The sequence below is a fragment of the Salvelinus alpinus genome, chromosome 27 (assembly GCF_045679555.1).
Source record: "Salvelinus alpinus chromosome 27, SLU_Salpinus.1, whole genome shotgun sequence".
Lineage (NCBI taxonomy): Eukaryota > Metazoa > Chordata > Actinopteri > Salmoniformes > Salmonidae > Salvelinus > Salvelinus alpinus.
In genome coordinates this window covers 8,714,950-8,739,938 of record NC_092112.1, presented here as the reverse complement: position 1 = coordinate 8,739,938, position 24,989 = coordinate 8,714,950, and the positions used below count along the sequence as shown (strand labels likewise).

Sequence of the window (24,989 nt, the reverse complement as noted above, 5' to 3'; positions counted from 1 at the left end):
ATTTCTGTCTGTATTAAAGCCTTTTTGTGGTGAAAAATGTATTCTGATTGGCTGCATGGCTGCGCCCCTGCTCAGTCATGTGAAATTCATAGATTAGGGTCTAATTCATTTACTTCAATTGACCGATTTCCTTATATGAACTGTAACTCAGTGAAATCTTTGAAATTGTTGCGTTTATATTTTAATTCAGTATAAACATGATAAACTGATCAAATACACTGAACAAAAATATAAACGCAACATGTAAAGTGCTGCTCTCATGTTTCATGGTCCCAGTCTTGACTTCACTGCTCCCACAGCCATTTAGATTTGCCTTTGTTCTCTGGTTCCACTTCCCCACACCCTGATCCCCTTACCAGCGTCGGTCCCACACTCTGATCCCCTTACCAGCTTCAGGCCATACCAAATAACACACAGGAACTCTTGTTTAAAAAGCCATTTCAGATGTACATTTATTTAAATGCCAAAAGCACAGGTGTGAATGTGTGCGCAGAGTAGACTCGCTGTTTGGCACTTCTGTCGCCTGACTTGGGCCAGATATCACAGTGGGTGTGTGTAGCCTAGCATGTAGAAAGACTGAGGCGGGGAGAGACTGTGTCTAAAGCCTCGTTCCAACATCCACACTGGCTACTAAGAATGAAGCCATTTATCAGGTAGAACCTATGTATTGTAAGCCGGATGCTAGACTGGATATTGGAACATAGTACATTACAAAATGCCACCCTATATAAAGCACTACTTTTGACAAGGGCCCTATGGCACCCTATTTCCTATATAAAGCACTACTTTTGACCAGGGTCCTATGGCACCCTATTCCCTATATAGTACACTACTTTTGACCAGAGATCTATGGGCTCTGGAGCCTTATGGGCCATGGTCAAAAGTAGTGTACTATATAGGGAATAGGGTGCCATAGGGCCCTGGTCTAAAGTAGTGCATTATATAGGGAATAGGGTGCCATTTGAGACAGCCTATAACTTGCCATACGAGCACTTCTTCTTGAACACAATCAGATCAAGTCTACATTATCAGTCTGCATCAGACCCCCCCACGTCCTCCCCTACTCCTCTCTTATTGGTCCAAGTTTTTGACCCGGAGGACAACGGGAACAGAGGTACAGGGGATCATGCCCAGGTCTGTGATGACCAGGTCAACAAAATCTGGTGGCGTTACGTCGTAGACCAGGTTCAACAGCCCCAGGGAGCTGACGTCATGCCAGTTCTCCAGCTGGGTCTTCCCCTTCCGGGTCACAATCAGGTCATCGGGGTCATCTGAGGAAAGAAAGTGATTGGTCGAAGGCGAGGGTTAGTGAAAGTCTTACTGCTAAGTCTTATTACAGTTTGTGTCAATGCTGTTTCAATTCTAGTTAAGTTTAGAAATAGAATAGAATTTAAAATGTGGATAAGTTTGTCTATCGAAGTTAAAAATCACATTTGCACATCCTTATCTGGTGTTGACTAGAAGCAGAATGGAAATGACTTGCTTTACATAAACTAGATGACTTCATTATCTCTAGAAAGATAACCCCCATACTGTAGCTCTTTACTACATGTCATAATAAAGTCAACGAGGCCAAATAACTCCCACATTACCAAGCTCGTTTGAGACGAAGGAGTCAGTCTGCACCCTCTCGCAGAACTTGTACGTCTCACAGCAGACCAGGACCGGCACGTTGAAGGTCCTAGCCACCAGCGCTATCTGAGATGTTCCCACACGAGACATCACGTAGCCATTAGCCAGCAGAGCATGGGCACCCAGGAACACCTTGGATACCTGGGAGAGGGGGAGTTTAATGAGTACACGTAGACGTTAAATATATTGGAGATTTGTTACCCCCCCCCAAAGAAAAGACAGGGAAGAAAGAGGGTTAAACTGAGAAGCATTGGAGGAAAAATATAAATCACTGATTGGATTTTCTACAAGAAGTCAACAACATTTGTGATTAAATCAACTCATGTCTAAAACACCAAAAGCCTACATTCTAAATTCCACATTGCAATGACACCTCCGGTCCCCCAAGGGGCAGTCATCTGTTTTGGAATCACCTCAGGTAGTATGTATGAGGGCAGAGATGAGGACTAGGTTACCTCAGGTAGTATGTATGAGAGGGCAGAGATGAGGACTAGGTTACCTCAGGTAGTATGTATGAGGGCAGAGATGAGGACTAGGTTACCTCAGGTAGTATGTATGAGGGCAGAGATGAGGACTAGGTTACCTCAGGTAGTATGTATGAGAGGGCAGAGATGAGGACTAGGTTACCTCAGGTAGTATGTAAGAGAGGGCAGAGATGAGGACTAGGTTACCTCAGGTAGTATGTATGAGGGCAGAGATGAGGACTAGGTTACCTCAGGTAGTATGTAAGAGAGGGCAGAGATGAGGACTAGGTTACCTCAGGTAGTATGTATGAGAGGGCAGAGATGAGGACTAGGTTACCTCAGGTAGTATGTAAGAGAGGGCAGAGATGAGGACTAGGTTACCTCAGGTAGTATGTAAGAGAGGGCAGAGATGAGGACTAGGTTACCTCAGGTAGTATGTATGAGAGGGCAGAGATGAGGACTAGGTTACCTCAGGTAGTATGTATGAGAGGGCAGAGATGAGGACTAGGTTACCTCAGGTAGTATGTAAGAGAGGGCAGAGATGAGGACTAGGTTACCTCAGGTAGTATGTAAGAGAGGGCAGAGATGAGGACTAGGTTACCTCAGGTAGTATGTAAGAGAGGGCAGAGATGAGGACTAGGTTACCTCAGGTAGTATGTATGAGAGGGCAGAGATGAGGACTAGGTTACCTCAGGTAGTATGTATGAGGGCAGAGATGAGGACTAGGTTACCTCAGGTAGTATGTATGAGGGCAGAGATGAGGACTAGGTTACCTCAGGTAGTATGTATGAGAGGGCAGAGATGAGGACTAGGTTACCTCAGGTAGTATGTATGAGGGCAGAGATGAGGACTAGGTTACCTCAGGTAGTATGTAAGAGAGGGCAGAGATGAGGACTAGGTTACCTCAGGTAGTATGTATGAGAGGGCAGAGATGAGGACTAGGTTACCTCAGGTAGTATGTATGAGAGGGCAGAGATGAGGACTAGGTTACCTCAGGTAGTATGTAAGAGAGGGCAGAGATGAGGACTAGGTTACCTCAGGTAGTATGTAAGAGAGGGCAGAGATGAGGACTAGGTTACCTCAGGTAGTATGTATGAGAGGGCAGAGATGAGGACTAGGTTACCTCAGGTAGTATGTATGAGAGGGCAGAGATGAGGACTAGGTTACCTCAGGTAGTATGTATGAGGGCAGAGATGAGGACTAGGTTACCTCAGGTAGTATGTATGAGGGCAGAGATGAGGAGTAGGTTACCTCAGGTAGTATGTATGAGAGGGCAGAGATGAGGACTAGGTTACCTCAGGTAGTATGTGGGCAGAGATGAGGACTAGGTTACCTCAGGTAGTATGTGGGCAGAGATGAGGACTAGGTTACCTCAGGTAGTATGTATGAGGGCAGAGATGAGGACTAGGTTACCTCAGGTAGTATGTATGAGGGCAGAGATGAGGACTAGGTTACCTCAGGTAGTATGTATGAGGGCAGAGATGAGGACTAGGTTACCTCAGGTAGTATGTATGAGGGCAGAGATGAGGACTAGGTTACCTCAGGTAGTATGTATGAGGGCAGAGATGAGGACTAGGTTACCTCAGGTAGTATGTATGAGGGCAGAGATGAGGACTAGGTTACCTCAGGTAGTATGTATGAGGGCAGAGATGAGGACTAGGTTACCTCAGGTAGTATGTATGAGGGCAGAGATGAGGACTAGGTTACCTCAGGTAGTATGTATGAGAGGGCAGAGATGAGGACTAGGTTACCTCAGGTAGTATGTATGAGGGCAGAGATGAGGACTAGGTTACCTCAGGTAGTATGTATGAGGGCAGAGATGAGGACTAGGTTACCTCAGGTAGTATGTATGAGGGCAGAGATGAGGACTAGGTTACCTCAGGTAGTATGTAAGAGAGGGCAGAGATAAGGACTAGGTTACCTCAGGTAGTATGTATGAGGGCAGAGATGAGGACTAGGTTACCTCAGGTAGTATGTATGAGAGGGCAGAGATGAGGACTAGGTTACCTCAGGTAGTATGTAAGAGAGGGCAGAGATGAGGACTAGGTTACCTCAGGTAGTATGTATGAGGGCAGAGATGAGGACTAGGTTACCTCAGGTAGTATGTAAGAGAGGGCAGAGATGAGGACTAGGTTACCTCAGGTAGTATGTATGAGGGCAGAGATGAGGACTAGGTTACCTCAGGTAGTATGTAAGAGAGGGCAGAGATGAGGACTAGGTTACCTCAGGTAGTATGTATGAGGGCAGAGATGAGGACTAGGTTACCTCAGGTAGTATGTAAGAGAGGGCAGAGATGAGGACTAGGTTACCTCAGGTAGTATGTAAGAGAGGGCAGAGATGAGGACTAGGTTACCTCAGGTAGTATGTATGAGAGGGCAGAGATAAGGACTAGGTTACCTCAGGTAGTATGTAAGAGAGGGCAGAGATAAGGACTAGGTTACCTCAGGTAGTATGTAAGAGAGGGCAGAGATGAGGACTAGGTTACCTCAGGTAGTATGTATGAGAGGGCAGAGATGAGGACTAGGTTACCTCAGGTAGTATGTAAGAGAGGGCAGAGATGAGGACTAGGTTACCTCAGGTAGTATGTATGAGAGGGCAGAGATGAGGACTAGGTTACCTCAGGTAGTATGTAAGAGAGGGCAGAGATGAGGACTAGGTTACCTCAGGTAGTATGTATGAGAGGGCAGAGATGAGGACTAGGTTACCTCAGGTAGTATGTAAGAGAGGGCAGAGATGAGGACTAGGTTACCTCAGGTAGTATGTATGAGAGGGCAGAGATGAGGACGTAGGTGCAGCTGATGCCTCGCTGTACGAGACGTCTCAGAGCCTCCCTTCCCTCCAGACGAGGCCGGCTGTCCACAACGATCACACGGAACTTCCTGCTCTTATCATATGCCTCGCAAAGGATGTGGTTCACCAGGGACGAGCTACAGAGGGGGAGAAGGGACATGAGATCTCAATAACTGATGCCTTCCTTATTGACACCTAGCCTGGTCTCAGATCTGCTACAGAGGGGGAGAAGGGACATGAGATCTCAATAACTGATGCCTTCCTAATTGACACCTAGCCTGGTCTCAGATCTGCTACAGAGGGGGAGAACAGCTTGATCACTAGACGATCACTACTGGATTGTAAACCAACCCCCGACCACTACACCCTAAGCACTACTGTAAAGCTGAGAGGATTGGAATCAATTCAAGCAATAGGGATGGTTACAGGGAGAGCTTCTCTGTGCTTCATGCAGAGTGGCAGTGTGGCCACATATCCACTTCCATGTTCTGTCAGATAAAATGGACGACTAGTGACAGACGGTAGATCTCACCATCCATAAACTAGAATGACGTCGCCGTCACTGATCTTCTCGATGGCGTATTTAGAAATGGCCTTGGCTGCCAGAACTATGTTTTCGCCTATGTAACGGTCTATACAGTTCTGCAGTTTGGTCTTCGCCTAGAAAAGAGAGAGAAAATGGCCATAAAAATGGACGCGATGAGTTCAAATGTGACCTGAAACTGAAACTGGACCTTTTTAACACACAGAATTGAAACTGTATTCTGAAACTCACCTCCTCTTCTTTAAACTGACTGGGAATATTGGAGATTTCTTTCTTGATGTACTTGATTGCGTTGCCCATACTCGCCGACAGGGGGCGACATTGATTGAGAAAACTGCAAAAAACAAAGTAAAATACACAAAATGTTTGGCGTTATTTCTTCAATCAGCTTCATATTAAATCAGGGTTTGACATTAACTTTTGTAGCCATTTGTCCTATATGGACATGTATTTATTTTATTTATTTTCTATTTCACCTTTATTTAACCAGGTAGGCAAGTTTAGAACAAGTTCTCATTTACAACTGCGACCTGGCCAAGATAAAGCAAAGCAGTTTGACACATACAACAACATAGAGTTACACATGGAGTAAAACAAACATACAGTCAATAATACAGTAGAAAAATAAGTCTATATACAATGTGAGCAAGTCTATATACAATGTGAGTTAAGGGAGGTAAAGGCAAAAAAAGGCCATGGTGGCGAAGTAAATACAATATAGCAAGTAAAACACTGGAATGGTAGATTTGCAGTGACTGGGATTATCAATAGACTAGCACGGTTTACTAATATGACTGGGATTATCAATAGAATAGCACGGTTTACTAATATGACTGGGATTATCAATAGACTAGCACGGTTTACTAATGTGACTGGGATTATCAATAGACTAGCACGGTTTAATAATATGACTGGGATTATCAATAGACTAGCACAGTTTACTAATATGACTGGGATTATCAATAGACTAGCACAGTTTACTAATATGACTGGGATTATCAATAGACTAGCACGGTTTACTAATATGACCGGGATTATCAATAGACTAGCACAGTTCACTAATATGACCGGGATTTTCAATAGACTAGCACGGTTTACTAATATGACTGGGATTATCAATAGACTAGCACGGTTTACTAATATGACTGGGATTATCAATAGACTAGCACGGTTTACTAATATGACTGGGATTATCAATAGACTAGCACGGTTTACTAATATGACTGGGATTATCGATAGACTAGCACGGTTTAACTAATATGACTGGGATTATCAATAGACTAGCACGGTTTACTAATATGACTGGGATTATCAATAGACTAGCACGGTTTACTAATATGACTGGGATTATCAATAGACTAGCACGGTTTACTAATATGACTGGGATTATCAATAGACTAGCACAGTTTACTAATATGACTGGGATTATCAATAGACTAGCACAGTTTACTAATATGACCGGGATTATCAATAGACTAGCATGGTTTACTAATATGACTGGGATTATCAATAGACTAGCACGGTTTACTAATATGACCGGGATTATCAATAGACTAGCACGGTTTACTAATATGACTGGGATTATCAATAGACTAGCATGGTTTACTAATATGACTGGGATTATCAATAGACTAGCACGGTTTACTAATATGACTGGGATTATCAATAGACTAGCATGGTTTACTAATATGACTGGGATTATCAATAGACTAGCACGGTTTACTAATATGACCGGGATTATCAATAGACTAGCACGGTTTACTAATATGACTGGGATTATCAACAGACTAGCATGGTTTACTAATATGACTGGGATTATCAATAGACTAGCACGGTTTACTAATATGACCGGGATTATCAATAGACTAGCACGGTTTACTAATATGACTGGGATTGTGCCTTTGGCTGCTGGACAATAAAATAAATGTTGATTTGAAAGGCAAAAGAACATTAGAGAAATGCTGGTTTCAATGGGATATTAAGTGTTTATAAAAAAAAAAATCCCTCAACATTTCTGTGGTTGTATTTTGGCTAGGCTACTTTGAAACAAGGCAAGATATGCTTCATAAAATGACATAAAACATCCATGTTTTAAACAGTTAAGTTTATGGTTAAATAGTTTTCAAATGCTTGAGCGCCTCCGCTCAGATTCAAGGTGGGTGATGTGCGGTGCACATTCTCCGGTTTTGTGTATTTTATCTGAACAAACCGTGCCTCAAGTACGTTGACATAATGTTAGACATTCATGTTAATTATCCTTCATTATATTTGTCAAACATGACTAACGTTTAGCCATCTAATTAAAAATCTCGTTAAAGTTTGATACATTTTCTGGTTTCCTGTAGACAATATGCATATTACCTTTACTTTAACCTATAGGCTTATTTATTTATATGCATTATATTATTGTTTTTTTTTATTTATTTAACTACGGCCTAATGACGGCCTAGAACAGTGGGTTAACTGCCTTGGTCATGGAACGACTGATTTTTACCTTGTCAGCTCGGGATTTGATCTTGCAACATTTCGGTTACTAGTCCAACGCTCTAACTAGGCTACCTGCCGCATGAACAATGTACAACATATATTTTTTTTTAACTTGTCCTGGACAAGAGGACGTTAATGTGGAGCCCTGGAGATGATGATTTGAGAAAAGGGCTGTAGATCCTGTACCTGATATAGGGCTTAAGCTTGTTGACCAGGTCTCTGGCCAGCTCCTCATTAGGAGGAGTAGTGTAGTCCCTAATCACCTGTACGGACGGGACAGAGAGGAAGTTACAGGGATTACGACCAAACTGGTTAAAACAGTGAATTGACTTGTAAGACCATTTAAAATGTCAGTAACCAGCATATAAGGAAGAAACGGATGAAGGGAGGAAGCTACTTCAAATATACAGCCGAGGAGGATTAGAACTAAGAGCAGGCTTGGGGTCAGTAGTACTGTACCTGTTTGGCTACTTCAGATATACAGCCGAGGAGGATTAGAACTAAGAGCAGGCCTGGGGTCAGTAGTACTGTACCTGTTTGAAGGCGTGGAGCAGGGCTACAGAACGAGCGTTGGATCCCACCACGATACCCTGTGAGTACTGCAGACCCAACCGCACAATGGAGGGGTGGATCACTGTAGAGGGAATACTGACGGACACAACAATTACAGATACCATCAAAAATGTACAAGCTATCAGTGTTAGAAGCAACTATCATCAGTAATTATCCAAACAGGAAGTTACCTGAGTTGCTGGGTGAGGGGGGTTCTGGGTAGGGGCAGGTAGGTAGTTACCTGAGTTGCTGGGTGAGGGGGGCTCTGGGTAGGGGCAGGTAGGTAGTTACCAGAGTTGCTGGGTGAGGGGGGTTCTGGGTAGGGGCAGGTAGGTAGTTACCAGAGTTGCTGGGTGAGGGGGGTTCTGGGTAGGGGCAGGTAGGTAGTTACCAGAGTTGCTGGGTGAGGGGGGTTCTGGGTAGGGGCAGGTATGTAGTTACCTGAGTTGCTGGGTGAGGGGGGTTCTGGGTAGGGGCAGGTAGGTAGTTACCAGAGTTGCTGGGTGAGGGGGGTTCTGGGTAGGGGCAGGTATGTAGTTACCTGAGTTGCTGGGTGAGGGGGGTTCTGGGTAGGGGCAGGTAGGTAGTTACCTGAGTTGCTGGGTGAGGGGGGTTCTGGGTAGGGGCAGGTAGGTAGTTACCTGAGTTGCTTGGTGAGGGGGGCTTGGGTAGGGGCAGGTAGGTAGTTACCTGAGTTGCTGGGTGAGGGGGGTTCTGGGTAGGGGCAGGTAGGTAGTTACCTGAGTTGCTGGGTGAGGGGGGCTCTGGGTAGGGGCAGGTAGGTAGTTACCTGAGTTGCTGGGTGAGGGGGGTTCTGGGTAGGGGCAGGTAGGTAGTTACCTGAGTTGCTGGGTGAGGGGGGTTCTGGGTAGGGGCAGGTAGGTAGTTACCTGAGTTGCTTGGTGAGGGGGGCTTGGGTAGGGGCAGGTAGGTAGTTACCTGAGTTGCTGGGTGAGGGGGGTTCTGGGTAGGGGCAGGTAGGTAGTTACCTGAGTTGCTGGGTGAGGGGGGTTCTGGGTAGGGGCAGGTAGGTAGTTACCTGAGTTGCTGGGTGAGGGGGGTTCTGGGTAGGGGCAGGTAGGTAGTTACCTGAGTTGCTGGGTGAGGGGGGCTCTGGGTAGGGGCAGGTAGGTAGTTACCAGAGTTGCTGGGTGAGGGGGGTTCTGGGTAGGGGCAGGTAGGTAGTTACCAGAGTTGCTGGGTGAGGGGGGTTCTGGGTAGGGGCAGGTATGTAGTTACCTGAGTTGCTGGGTGAGGGGGGTTCTGGGTAGGGGCAGGTAGGTAGTTACCAGAGTTGCTGGGTGAGGGGGGTTCTGGGTAGGGGCAGGTAGGTAGTTACCTGAGTTGCTGGGTGAGGGGGGTTCTGGGTAGGGGCAGGTATGTAGTTACCTGAGTTGCTGGGTGAGGGGGGTTCTGGGTAGGGGCAGGTAGGTAGTTACCTGAGTTGCTGGGTGAGGGGGGTTCTGGGTAGGGGCAGGTAGGTAGTTACCAGAGTTGCTGGGTGAGGGGGGTTCTGGGTAGGGGCAGGTATGTAGTTACCTGAGTTGCTGGGTGAGGGGGGCTTTGCGGCTGTACTGGTGCAGGTGAGAGAACAGGCTGACTTTGTAGCCATAGTCAGATCGTAGAGGGATCTGAAACACACACACACATCATACAGAAAGTTTTCACATCCCTTGACTTGTTCCACATTTTGTTTGTGTCACTGGCCTCTACACACAATACCCCATAATTTCAAGGCAGATTTTTTTTTTTATGTTTACAAATGAATTAAAAATAAAAAGCTGAAATGTCTTGAGTCAATACGTTTTCAACACCTTTGTCACATAATAAACAGCATGGACTCACTGTGCAATAATAGCGTTTAACAGGATCATCTTCGTACCCCACACATACAGATAATTGTAAGGTCCCTCCGTCGAGCAGTGAATTTCAAACACAGATTCAACCACAAAAACAGGGAGGTTCCCCGACAGAATATATATATATTTTTTATTTATTTAAGCTTTATTTAACCAGGCAAGTCAGTTAAGTACAAATTCTTGTTTACAATGACGGCCTACCTAATATCCCTTTGAGCATGGTCAAGTTCTTAATTACACTTTAGATGGTGTATCAATACACCCAGTCACTACAAAGATACAGGCGTCCTTCCTAACTCAGTTGCCGGAGAGGAAGGAAACTCCTCAGGGATTTCACCATGAGGCCAATGGTGACTTTAAAACAGTTACAGAGTTTAATGGCTGTGATAGGAGAAAACTGAGGATGGATCAACAACATTATAGTTACTCCACAATACTAACCTAACTGACAGAGTGAAAAGAAGGAAGCCTTTACAGAATACAAATATTTCAAAACATGCATCCGGTTTGCAATAAAGGCACTAAAGTAAAACTGCAAAACATGTGGCAAAGAAATGAACTGTATATCCTGAATAGAAAACATTATGTTTGGGGGAAATCCAATACAACACATTACTGAGTACCACTCTCCATATTTTCAAGCATGGTGGTGGCTGCATCATGTTATGGGTATGCTTGTCATCGCCAAGGACTGGGGAGTTTTTTGGGGGGGGATAAAAAGAAACGGAATAGAGCTAAGCTCAGGCAAAATCCTAGTTCAGTCTGCTTTCCAACAGACACTGGGAGACAAATTCACCTTTCAGCAGGACAATAACCTAAAACACAAGGCCAAATCTACACTGGAGTTGCTTACCAAGATGACATTGAATCTTCCTGAGTGGCCTAGTTATAGTTTGACTTAAAACCAACTTGATTTTTTTTGATAATATTGGCTGTCCAGCAATGATTAACAGCCAACTTTACAGAGCTTGAATTTTCTTTTGATAATATTGTACAATCCAGGTGTGGAAAGCTCTTAGAGACTTACCCAGAAAGACTCACAGCTGTAATCGCCACCGAAGGTGATTCTAACATGTATTGACTCAGGGGGTTTGAACACTTATGTAATCAAGATAGTGTTTTATTTTTCACACATTTTTTTTTTTAAATGTTAAGAGATTTTTTTCCACTTTGACAAGAGTATTTTGTGTAGATTGACATTGTGTTGTTTGAAATTAATCCATTTTAATTGTAACACAACAAAATATGGAATAAGTAAAAGGTTGTGAATCCTTTCCGATTGCACTGACTCTACAATAAATGTCAAACATATCAAATCCTGCACAGCAAGCACTGTGTGCTGTAGGGCAGCAGAGCTAATCACAAAACAAGGAAATACTGGACCACCTACTGGAACAGTGTTGTACAGCACCCCCTACTGGAACAGTGTTGTACAGCACCACCTACTGGAACAGTGTAGTACAGCACCACCTACTGGAACAGTGTAGTACAGCACCCCCTACTGGAACAGTGTTGTACAGCATCCCCTACTGGAACAGTGTTGTACAGCACCCCCTACTGGAACAGTGTTGTACAGCACACCCTACTGGAACAGTGTTGTACAGCACCACCTACTGGAACAGTGTTGTACAGCACCCCCTACTGGAACAGTGTTGTACAGCACCACCTACTGGAACAGTGTTGTACAGCACCCACTACTGGAACAGTGTTGTACAGCACCCACTACTGGAACAGTGTTGTACAGCACCACCTACTGGAACAGTGTTGTACAGCACCCCCTACTGGAACAGTGTTGTACAGCACCCACTACTGGAACAGTGTAGTACAGCACCCACTACTGGAACAGTGTTGTACAGCACCCACTACTGGAACAGTGTTGTACAGCACCACCTACTGGAACAGTGTTGTACAGCACCCCCTACTGGAACAGTGTTGTACAGCACCCCCTACTGGAACAGTGTTGTACAGCACCCCCTACTGGAACAGTGTAGTACAGCACCACCTACTGGAACAGTGTAGTACAGCACCCCCTACTGGAACAGTGTTGTACAGCACCACCTACTGGAACAGTGTAGTACAGCACCACCTACTGGAACAGTGTAGTACAGCACCCCCTACTGGAACAGTGTTGTACAGCATCCCCTACTGGAACAGTGTTGTACAGCACCCCCTACTGGAACAGTGTTGTACAGCACCCCCTACTGGAACAGTGTAGTACAGCACCACCTACTGGAACAGTGTAGTACAGCACCCCCTACTGGAACAGTGTTGTACAGCACCACCTACTGGAACAGTGTAGTACAGCACCACCTACTGGAACAGTGTAGTACAGCACCCCCTACTGGAACAGTGTTGTACAGCATCCCCTACTGGAACAGTGTTGTACAGCACCCCCTACTGGAACAGTGTTGTACAGCACCCCCTACTGGAACAGTGTTGTACAGCACCCCCTACTGGAACAGTGTTGTACAGCACCACCTACTGGAACAGTGTTGTACAGCACCCCCTACTGGAACAGTGTTGTACAGCACCACCTACTGGAACAGTGTTGTACAGCACCCCCTACTGGAACAGTGTTGTACAGCACCCCCTACTGGAACAGTGTTGTACAGCACCCCCTACTGGAACAGTGTTGTACAGCACCCCCTACTGGAACAGTGTTGTACAGCACCACCTACTGGAACAGTGTTGTACAGCACCCACTACTGGAACAGTGTTGTACAGCACCACCTACTGGAACAGTGTAGTACAGCACCACCTACTGGAACAGTGTTGTACAGCACCCACTACTGGAACAGTGTTGTACAGCACCACCTACTGGAACAGTGTAGTACAGCACCCCCTACTGGAACAGTGTTGTACAGCACCCCCTACTGGAACAGTGTTGTACAGCACCCCCTACTGGAACAGTGTTGTACAGCACCACCTACTGGAACAGTGTAGTACAGCACCACCTACTGGAACAGTGTTGTACAGCACCCCCTACTGGAACAGTGTTGTACAGCACCCCCTACTGGAACAGTGTTGTACAGCACCACCTACTGGAACAGTGTAGTACAGCACCACCTACTGGAACAGTGTTGTACAGCACCACCTACTGGAACAGTGTTGTACAGCACCCCCTACTGGAACAGTGTTGTACAGCACCACCTACTGGAACAGTGTTGTACAGCACCACCTACTGGAACAGTGTAGTACAGCACCCCCTACTGGAACAGTGTTGTACAGCACCCCCTACTGGAACAGTGTTGTACAGCACCACCTACTGGAACAGTGTTGTACAGCACCCCCTACTGGAACAGTGTTGTACAGCACCCCCTACTGGAACAGTGTAGTACAGCACCCTGGATTCATGTATCAACATGTTTTTCTCTCTCTCTCTCTCTCTTTCTACTGTCAAGTATAAAGACAGACACACTACTGTCATTATCTCAGGCAGGTAGGTAAAGATGACGGTGCTGACGACATTAACAGCCTTGACCAAAACAAAACGGTAAAAACAGACGGTAAAAATCGAAACTTAACCTCACACAAAGTGGACCATGATACCTAGTGCCTTTATAGTGGCGCCGTGCGGTAGCGTCTGAAAAAAAAAAGTGAGGCACAGAATAGAAGCACAGGTAGTTAGTGCTGTGAAGTTTAGCTTGCTGCTTGTTATATCCTTATAAAATCAGCAAACAAAAAGAAACGTCCTCTCACTGTCAACTCACTGTTTATTTTCAGCAAACTTAACATGGGTAAATATTTGTATGAACATAAGATTCAACAACTGAGACATAAACTGAACAAGTTCCACAGACATGTGACTAACAGAAATGGAATAATGTGTCCCTGAACAAAGGGGGAGTCAAAATCAAAAGTAACAGTCAGTATCTGGTGTGACCACCAGCTGCATTAAGTACTGCAGTGCATCTCCTCCTCATGGACTGCACCAGATTTGCCAGTTCTTGCTGTGAGATGTTACCCCACTCTTCCACCAAGGCACCTGCAAGTTCCCGGACATTTCTGGGGGGAATGGCCCTAGCCCTCACCCTCCGATCCAACAGGTCCCAGATGTGCTCAATGGGACTGAGATCCAGGACCTTCGCTGGCCATGGCAGAACAATGACATTCCTGTCTTGCAGGAAATCACGCACAGAACGAGCAGTATGGCTGGTGGCATTGTCATGCTGGAGGGTCATGTCAGGATGAGCCTGCAGGAAGGGTACCACATGAGGGAGGAGGATGTCTTCCCTGTAACGCACAGCATTGAGATTGCCTGCAATGACAACAAGCGCAGTCCAATGATGCTGTGACACACCGCCCCAGATCATGACGGACCCTCCACCTCGATCCCGCTCCAGAGTACAGGCCTCGGTGTAACGCTCATTCCTTCGATGATAAACGCGAATCCGACCATCACCCCTGGTGAGACAAAACCACAACTCGTCAGTGAAGAGCAGTTTTTGCCAGTCCTGTCTGGTCCAGCGACGGTGGGTTTGTGCCCATAGGCGAAGTTGTTGCCGGTGATGTCTGGTGAGGACCTGCCTTACACCAGGCCTACAAGCCCTCAGTCCAGCCTCTCTCAGCCTATTGTGGACAATCTGAGCACTGATGGAGGGATTGTGCGTTCCTGGTGTAACTCAGGCAGTTGTTGCCATCCTGTACCTGTCCCACAGGTGTGATGTTCGGATGTACCGATCCTGTGCAGGTGTTGTTACACGTGGTCTGCCACTGCGAGGACGATCAGCTGTCTGTCCTGTCTCCCTGTAGCTCTGTCTTAGGCATCTCACAGTACAGACATGGCAATTTGTTGCCCTGGCCACATCTGCAGTCCTCATGCCTCCTTGCAGCATGCATACGGCACGTCCACGCAGGTGAGCAGGGAACCTGGGCATCTTTCTTTTGGTGTTTTTCAGAGTCAGTAGAAACGCCTCTTTAGTGTCCTAAGTTTTCATAACTGTGACCTTAATTGCCTACCGTCTACCATCCACCAGTGCATGTTCATCAATTGTTTATGGTTCATTGAACAAGCATGGGAAACAGTGTTTAAACCCTTTACAATGAAGATCTGTGAAGTTATTTGGATTTTTACAAATTATCTTTGAAAGACAGGGTCCTGAAAAAGGGACGTTTTTTTGGCTGAGTTTATATCTTCATGTATAACTAATCCAAATGTTTCCCCATACCATTATATAGCTTTATAAAAGGCTGGTTATAAACACACTGGATGTTGATGTGGGGTTGTGTGCGCCTTGCCTGGAAATGAATCCAGGGGAAACACTGACAATGTAAATCTGTACTGGGATGACGAACTTCAGTGGTACTAGCAAGTTATGGGCGGCAGGTAGCCTAGCGGTTAAGAACCTTTGGGCCACTAACCCGAATGGTTGCTGGTTCAAATCCCTAGGCCAACTAGGTTAAAAAAATGAAAAAAATCTGAACGTAAGTCATTTTGAATAGGAGCGTCTGTTAGTGAAGCAGTGCCTTGAGGACAGAGAGCAGCACATTGTATAATGTCAATAACATTGCCACAAACCTGTTGTCTCTCCAACTTCTTGGCCAGTCTTTTCACCACTGCAGGGTCGTCCACTTGGACATGTTCCGGAAGTCTCTTCACCACTAACGAGGACAGGAAGCAAACCTTTGAATACATGGGACTTACTATTTCACGTTGTTTAAAGTCCAATGTGTTTTTCAATAGGGGATACCCTTGGAAGAAGTCAGAGGCAGATTAGAGAGACTAATGGACTGGAGCCTGTCCTGTAGACCTTCATCATGTGGAACTGTCCCCTAGTCACAACCTGTCCTGTAGGCCTCCATCGTGTGGAACTGTCCCCTAGTCAGAACCTGTCCTGTAGACCTTCATCATGTGGAACTGTCCCCTAGTCACAACCTGTCCTGTAGACCATCATGTGGAACTGTCCCCTAGTCACAACCTGTCCTGTAGGCCTTCATCATGTGGAACTGTCCCCTAGTCAGAACCTGTCCTGTAGACCTTCATCATGTGGAACTGTCCCCTAGTCAGAACCTGTCCTGTAGACCTTCATCATGTGGAACTGTCCCCTAGTCACAACCTGTCCTGTAGACCATCATCATGTGGAACTGTCCCCTAGTCAGAACCTGTCCTGTAGACCTTCATCATGTGGAACTGTCCCCTAGTCAGAACCTGTCCTGTAGACCTTCATCATGTGGAACTGTCCCCTAGTCACAACCTGTCCTGTAGATCATCATGTGGAACTGTCCCCTAGTCACAACCTGTCCTGTAGACCATCATCATGTGGAACTGTCCCCTAGTCACAGCCTGTCCTGTAGACCATCATCATGTGGAACTGTCCCCTAGTCACAACCTGTCCTGTAGACCTTCATCATGTGGAACTGTCCCCTAGTCACAACCTGTCCTGTAGGCCATCATCATGTATAACTGTCCCCTAGTCACAACCTGTCCTGTAGGCCATCATGTGGAACTGTCCCCTAGTCACAACCTGTCCTGTAGATCATCATGTGGAACTGTCCCCTAGTCACAACCTGTCCTGTAGGCCATCATCATGTGGAACTGTCCCCTAGTCACAACCTGTCCTGTAGACCTTCATCATGTGGAACTGTCCCCTAGTCACAACCTGTCCTGTAGACCTTCATCATGTGGAACTGTCCCCTAGTCACAACCTGTCCTGTAGACCTTCATCATGTGGAACTGTCCCCTAGTCACAACCTGTCCTGTAGACCATCATGTGGAACTGTCCCCTAGTCCTGTCCTGTAGACCATCATGTGGAACTGTCCCCTAGTCACAACCTGTCCTGTAGGCCTTCATCATGTGGATCTGTCCCCTAGTCACAGCCTGTCCTGTAGACCATCATCATGTGGAACTGTCCCCTAGTCACAACCTGTCCCCTAGTCACAACCTGTCCTGTAGGCCTTCATCATGTGGATCTGTCCCCTAGTCACAACCTGTCCTGTAGACCTTCATCATGTGGAACTGTCCCCTAGTCACAACCTGTCCTGTAGACCATCATCATGTGGAACTGTCCCCTAGTCACAACCTGTCCTGTAGACCATCATGTGGAACTGTCCCCTAGTCACAACCTGTCCTGTAGACCTTCATCATGTGGAACTGTCCCCTAGTCACAACCTGTCCTGTCAAAACTGTTCGCTGCTCTGGCACCCCAATGGTGGAACAAACTGCCTCACGACGCCAGGTCAGCGGAGTCAATCACCACCTTCCGGAGACACCTGAAACCCCACCTCTTTAAGGAATACCTAGGATAGGATAAAGTAATCCTTCTAACCCCCCCCCCCCTTAAAAGAGTTAGATGCACTATTGTAAAGTGGTTGTTCCACTGGATATCATAAGGTGAATGCACCAATTTGTAAGTCGCTCTGGATAAGAGCGTCTGCTAAATGACTTAAATGTAAATGTAAATGTGGAACTGTCCCCTAGTCACAACCTGTCCTGTAGACCATCATCACGTGGAACTGTCCCCTAGTCACAACCTGTCCTGTAGGCCATCATGTGGAACTGTCCCCTAGTCACAACCTGTCCTGTAGACCATCATCATGTGGAACTGTCCCCTAGTCACAACCTGTCCTGTAGACCATCATCATGTGGAACTGTCCCCTAGTCACAACCTGTCCTGTAGACCATCATCATGTGGAACTGTCCCCTAGTCACAACCTGTCCTGTAGACCATCATCATGTGGAACTGTCCCCTAGTCACAACCTGTCCTGTAGACCATCATCATGTGGAACTGTCCCCTAGTCACAACCTGTCCTGTAGACCATCATCATGTGGAACTGTCCCCTAGTCACAACCTGTCCTGGCATCAACTCATTCACTTTTGTGTGTATGGGGATGTATAGGGGGGTTAAGATGAGGGGGGTGTGATTGGGCGGAGGGTGTAATGGGGGTATGATGAGGAGAGGGGGGGGGTGTGATGAGGGTAGGGGGGTATGATAGAGGGGAGGGGTGTGTGATAGAGGGGAGGGGGGTGTGATGAGGGGAGGGGGGGTGTGATGAGGGGAGGGGGTATGATAGAGGGGAGGGGGTATGATAGAGGGGAGGGGGGTGTGATGGAGGGGAGGGGGGTGTGATGAGGGGAGGGGGGTATGATGGAGGGAGGGGGGTGTGATGAGGGGAGGGGGGTGTGATGAGGGGAGGGGGGTGTGATGGAGGGGAGGGGGGTGTGATGGAGGGGAGGGGGGTGTGATGAGGGGAGGGGGGTGTGATGAGGGGAGGGGGGTGTGATGAGGGGAGGGGTGTATGATGGGAGGGTTATTATAGGTTGATTGTATGCATGTCTATGAAAGCAGCAGCACTCTTTAATTGTCCAAGTAATTTCCCCTCTAGGACAATAAGATATATCATATCACAAGGTGCTCCACAGGTCCTCCAGCAGATGTGTTGTACCTGGGTTTAGTTCACTTGGAGGGCCCTTGGTCTTGCTGCTGGAGGAGCAGCTCTGTTGTTTAGAGGCTCTATCAGCTTCCTGCCTTGCTCTCCTCTCTGCCTTCTGCTCAGCTCTGCTTTTGGCTGGCTTGTCTGCTGGGGAGGGGGCAGGAGAGGAGTGGGAGGGAGCTCCTGAGGCAGGCACAGGTATTGGTGCAGAGGCAGGTAACACTGTGGGAGCTGGGGACAGACACAGACAGGTGCATTGACCAATGAAGTGGATGCTGGATAGGATTCATAGGTAAATGGACCAATGACGAAGCTAGCACTTTATGGAAATTAGTGAACAACTATTGGAATTTGTTTTTCCAAATATATAAAATGATACAATCAAACCACAAGCAGAACATTTAAGACATGATGACAACAGTAGAAGAGAAGGTTACAGCATGGAGGGTTACAATATGGAACCAGGCTAGAACACCTTTCTGTGTTGGGGGTTGTGTTGCCACAGGTTGTGATGGAGCGACAGGCTTCTTTTCCTTCGCTCTTTCTGACGGGCCCTTCTCTTCCTTCTGTTTCTTCTGTTGTTTCTTCTCTTTCCTCAGCCGTTGCTTCTCCTCTTTGGTCAACTCCTTCCCTTCATTCTAAAAGTGATGTGGATTAACGACAGGAAGAAACGCTGGTTAGCGCGTTGGACAATATGGTATTGACAATATTGTCAATTTCATGCCATTTTTGTTTTCATTTGGAAACACTGAGTAACTTTTGGTTTAGAATGATACTTACTTTAGCGCGTACGATGTCATCTTTCTTCTCAGGTCCATCTGTAACACACAGTGTCGTGATGACGACGAAGTTGCATTTGCATCCAGTTTACAGTGCGGTCTTGCTAGCTAACTAGCCAGGTAGGTAGCTAACTATCTAGCTTTAACTGGCTAAATATAGACATCAGACAGGTTAGCTAATTAGCTACTAACGTTACATGGCTAAATATACACCAGCCAGGCTAGTTAGCTAACTACTAACGTTAACTGGCTCGGTATCTAACGTTAGTGTGCATAAACTATCAATCAATCAAGTGTATTTATAAAGCACTTCTTACAATCAGCTGCTGTCACAGTGCTGTACAGAAACCCAGCCTAAAACTAGTCAACGAGTAAACGCGTTTTTAACTCTGTTGGTTCAAGTAACAACCAATATGAATGATGCAATATTAATCGGCAACATGTAACAGTGAAGCCGATAACGTTAGCTACCAGCCCATCACTTCGCAGGCTAACGTTAGCTACCAGCCCATCACTTCGCAGGCTAACGTTAGCTACCAGCCCATCACTTCGCAGGCTAACGTTAGCCTGCGAAGAGAGCTAGCGAGCTAATAACAACTCTGCTGTACCTGGACAACATTCACCGCAGACGAGCTGCCACGTTAGTGTACTCCGTGATATTGTAGCCAGAGCTGTAACTATAGTGCTTTCATTTAAAGTATGTTGACAGCTGTCATTTCAGACTCACCTGCTTCTCCACAGTCAGCCATGTTTACGATAACTTCAGCAGGAAGTTAACAAGCATGGAAATGTGTCAGAACTGGGCTGGGGGAAAATTCACAGTGCCCTCTTGCGGTTGAAGTAAACGAGGCTCCGAAGTGCCTATAAATTAGGTATTTGTTGAAGGGAGCCCAAAGGCCAGCAGATGGCGGTATTGAGTTCATTTTACCGTCCAAATGCATTGTATGTACCACAGTATGAGTCATAATACCCATAAAACCTAGCGGTAAAACAGAGAAATGATTCCAATCGTTTTTCCACCATTTATTTTTCCTAAAGGGGATTTTAGAAACACTTAAAATAAGGGCTGTGTTTTGTGTAGAATTACCGTGGCGTGACATTTTGCTAGCTGTGTAAATCTCTCTTGGACAAGGTGGTCTTTAGTATAACACCAATGGAAAAAAGGCCCGTTCTGGCTCCGGACCTGCAATGTGCATTACCATGAACTTCACATAGGCTACTGGTAGCCAGTGATGTAGTGGTAAAAAAAAATTGTTGGGTAAACTCAGATTTCCGGTCTCTAAATAAAATAAAAAGTAACACTCACTACTTTCAATGTATTTTTCTGAAAAAGGTGGGTAACAACGTTTACTTGTGTTTACCCTCCAATAGGCCTACACCACTGCTGGTAGCCTACCCTCAGCCGAGGCAATTTTACAAAACTTAAATATGAGATTTACATAAATATTCAGACCCTTTACTCAGTACTTTATTGAAGCACCTTTGGCAGCGATTACAGACTATGATGCTTGGAACACCTGTATTTGGGGAGTTTTTCCCATTCTTCTCTGCAGATCCTTTGAAGCTCTATCAGGTTGGATTGGGAGCATCACTGCACAGCTATTTTCAGGTCTCTCCAGAGATGTTCAACCCTGTTTAAGTCCAGGCTCTGGCTGGGCCACTCAACGACATTCAGAGACTTTTTATATATATATTTTTTTAAATCTTTATTTAACGTTGCAAGTCAGTTAAGAACAAATTCTTATTTACAACGATGGCTTAGGAACAGTGTGTTAACTGCCTTGTTCAGGGGCAGAACGACAGATTTTTACCTTGTCAGCTCGGGATTCAAACTAGCAACCTTTCGGTTACTGGCCCAACACTCTAACCACTAGACTACCTGCCACCCCGACTTGTCTTGAAGCCACTCCTGCGTTGTCTTGGCTGTCTGCTTAGGGTCGTTTTCCTGTTGGAAGGTTAACCTTTGCCCCAGTCTGCAGTCCTGAGTGCTCTGGAGCAGGTTTTCATCAAGGATCTCTCCGTTCATCTTTCCCTCAAATCTGACTAGTCTCCCAGTCCCTGCTGCTGAAAATCATTCCCACAGCTCGATGCCGTTACCACCATGCTTCACCATATGGATGGTGGCAGGTTTCCTCCAGATGTGACTGTCACGGATCCCTCAGGGTACTGATGCTCATTCCGTTCACCAGCTCCGGAGGTCTACGTCACCGGCCTTCTAGGCGTCACTGAACTGGATCATTACCACCAACCCCGGACTGTCTTGTCTCATTCGCCCTGATTAGTATGAGTATGTATGTTCCCTCTGTTCCTCATTGTCCTTGTCGGTTATTGTTACCATGTCCGTTGGTCTTGTGAGTACCTGTGCTCTGTTTTATCGGCTTTCGTGCTATGTGTTATTGTGCACTTGTTATTATGGGTCTCGTCCCGTGTATTATTTAGAGGGTTTCACCTCGCTCTTTTGTTTGGGTTTCATCCCTGTGTTATATATATATATATATACTCACACACACACACACACGTGTTTGTTTTGGGCTTCGTCCCTGTCGTAAACACGACGTACTTTATTTTCGGTGGAGAAATAAAACCCCCGATGACATATTCCTGCACCTGCCTCCTATCATTATACAGCGTGACAGTGACGCTTGGCTTTCAGGGCAAAGACTCCAGTCTTGGTTTCATCAGACCAGAGAATCATGTTTCTCATGGTCTGAAAGTCCTTTAGGTTATTTCTGGCAAACTCCAAGCAGGCTGTCATGTGCCTTTGACTGAGGAGTGGCTTCTGTCTGGCCACTCTACCACAAAGGCCTGATTTGTGCAGTACTGCAGAGATGGTTGTCCTTTTGCAAGGTCCTTCTCCCCCGATTGCTCAGTTTGGCCGGGTGGCCAGCTCTAGGAAGAGTCTTGGTGGTTCCAAACTTGGCCACTATGTTCTTGGACCTTCAATGCTGCAGAAATGTTTTAGTACCCTTCCCCAGATCTGTGGCTCGACACAATCCTGTCTCTGAGCTCCACAATAATGTAAGCCTAGGCCATTGCAAAATGGTGGTATACTACTTCTGGTCAACGATAGACACGGAGAACACCAGTACCCACAGTGCACCTGGAAAACAAAGCAATGAGCGCTCTAAACAGCTGACTTTGAAAAGCAAAACAATGATAAATCAATGAATAAATCTAATGCATTTGTAACAAAGGCAATTTTTTTAAATCAAGAACGCATTGCAAACAAATGGGAAAAATTAGGAAGCACAAAGGAAAATCTATGCTTAAAGGAGGTCAGGTGAGTCTGAAATTCAGCACTACTGAGTGGACAGCGCCACCACATAGAAAGAAATGGTTTAAACTTAAACCATGACAGAGAGGTGGGGATATTAGTTTTTATTTTCATATTTACCACTGTAAAACATATTTACCACTACATTTTAAACCAACAGGGAAATGGTTAAATTAGCAGTATTTTGAGACCCCCCCCTCAAAGTTGGACTTTTGTTGCATTTAGGGGAGCTAACGTCTCATTCAGGGGAACTGAGCACCCCCTCTGGCTCCACCGTATTTCGCACATTGCCTAAAACATTCTCCATTCAGGCTGCAATTCGATGTCATCCTTAACTTTTTTTAGGCTGGAAAAAATGGGTGAAAATATGCCTTCTTTCTTTATGAAACACCATTTTTCACCACCATGCTAGAATGGCTAACGGCTAGGAATGCTACTTCCTGATGGTGCACCCTGCGTTCACGCAATATGCAACATTCCGGGATTAGCATTTAGCCACTTTAGCATGGTGGAGGAAAATGGTGTTTCGTAAGGAAAGCACGTTGTACCCATTTGTTTTCTTCCTTTCTTGCCATTAAATCAAGTTAAGGAGGAAATTGAATTGCAACCTGAATGGAGAATGTTTTAGGTACGAAGCGCTCCACGGGGGATACGAGTGTATTGCCGGTTGCATACAATTCATTTGGACGGTAAAATGAACTCAATACCGCCATCTGCTGGCCTTTGGGCTATGTTGAGGGCTTGTTCTTTAGAAAAAATATATCGTGTCAGTCATCGGACTTCCACGTACTCATGGTTCTCTCAGATTAGGTCTTTATTGTAGAAATCCTCTAAAGGATCGGACCCTTTTTAAAAATGTTCGCCTAAAATGACATACGCAAATCTAACTGCCTGTAGCTCACGACCTGAAGCAGTGTTATGCATATTCTTGATACCATTTGAAAGGAAACACTTTGAAGTTTGTGGAAATGGGAAATTAATGTAGGAGAATATAACACATTAGATCTGGTAAAAGATAATAAAAAAGATAAAAACATGTTTTTTATTAATTTTTTAATTGCAAGAGAAAGGCCACAATGTATTATTCCAGTTTCACGCTAATCACATTAACGCACATTAGCTTAACCGTCCCGCGTGGTGGGGCGATGACGACGACAACGACACCGACACCGATCCCGGGAGAGGTTTTAAAGTGAAACTCTCAGCCTTCGTCAGTTTTTTGGAGAATGGACACATGAAACAGGCTTTTATTTCAAAATGCCTTCATATTGGTTCAGGGACCAATCACAATGGGAATACAACACAAAACGTGATTGGTAAATAAATTGCCAAAATCTGACCAATAGGAGACGATTTAGAAAAATATAAAAGTGTCACGACTTCCGCCGAAGTTGGCTCCCCTGCCTGTTCGGGCGGTGCTCCGCGGTCGTCGTCACCGTCCTACTAGCCGCCGTCACCGTCCTACTAGCCGCCGTCACCGTCCTACTAGCCGTCCTACTAGCCGCCGTCACCGTCCTACTAGCCGCCGTCACCGTCCTACTAGCCGCCGTCACCGTCCTACTAGCCGCCGTCACCGTCCTACTAGCCGCCGTCACCGTCCTACTAGCCGCCGTCACCGTCCTACTAGCCGCCACCGATCCCTTTTTCGTTTGTCTGTTTGTTTTGTCTTATTAGTTTCACCTGTGTTTCTGTTTTCGGTTAATGAGCTTCCCTATAATTAGTAGGTAGACCCGCCCTTGTTTTGTGCGGGATTGTCTTTAGGTTACGTGTGTGTGGTTTAGGTAGAGGTGTATTTATTTTTTCTATTTACTTGGCACCCTGTGTTTTGGGTTATTCAAGTTGTTCGCTGAGCCCTGTATGTTTGGGCTTATTCATTTTTTTGTGTGCAATAGTAAAGGAGTACTTTTCGCAAGTGGAACTCTCTGCGTCTGATTCCTTCACCCACCTAGTCCACTGGACTTAGATGTAGACTCAACATAGTGATTGGGCAGGGCACATCTTCCAGAAACAGTCACTTTCAAACTAGGGATTTCATGGCTAATTGAGGTAAAACAGTAATTCTGCTCATAGACTATGCATGCAGGAACTACACGTTACTACACATTCAGCCCAAAGCGGGAGGTATAAAAAAGACTTACTAGTTGCCAAAGTACTGGATCATGTGTTTAATTAGGCATAGCTAAGAATTTAACTCCCATGTTAACATTACTGGCAACATTGGAGGTACATTTTTAG

At 45.8% G+C, this 24,989-nt stretch overlaps 1 protein-coding gene across 1 annotated transcript; it reads right to left on the bottom strand.

Moving 5' to 3' along the window:
• Nucleotides 1-426: 426 nt before the first annotated feature.
• On the bottom strand, nt 427-20,294 carry LOC139556683 (translation initiation factor eIF2B subunit delta-like). Its single transcript, XM_071370923.1, has 13 exons — nt 20,208-20,294; nt 19,482-19,519; nt 19,177-19,339; nt 18,714-18,932; nt 15,847-15,929; nt 10,009-10,100; nt 8,451-8,565; nt 8,104-8,180; nt 5,662-5,764; nt 5,419-5,546; nt 4,846-5,023; nt 1,593-1,773; nt 427-1,271 (listed from the first exon to the last, which is right to left on the bottom strand). Exons 1-13 carry the CDS (start codon nt 20,227-20,229, stop codon nt 1,072-1,074), a joined length of 1,599 nt encoding a protein of 532 aa, XP_071227024.1. The 5' UTR covers nt 20,230-20,294; the 3' UTR covers nt 427-1,071.
• Nucleotides 20,295-24,989: the final 4,695 nt, after the last annotated feature.

Bases quoted from the DNA above. Each gene is read 5' to 3' on its own strand.
- LOC139556683 (XM_071370923.1), bottom strand. From the start codon at position 20,229: ATGGCTGACTGTGGAGAAGCAG. The intron at 19,520-20,207 runs GTGAGTCTGAAA...TGTGTGTTACAG, and splicing joins GGCTGACTGTGGAGAAGCAG to ATGGACCTGAGAAGAAAGAT. The intron at 19,340-19,481 runs GTAAGTATCATT...CATCACTTTTAG, and splicing joins ATGACATCGTACGCGCTAAA to AATGAAGGGAAGGAGTTGAC.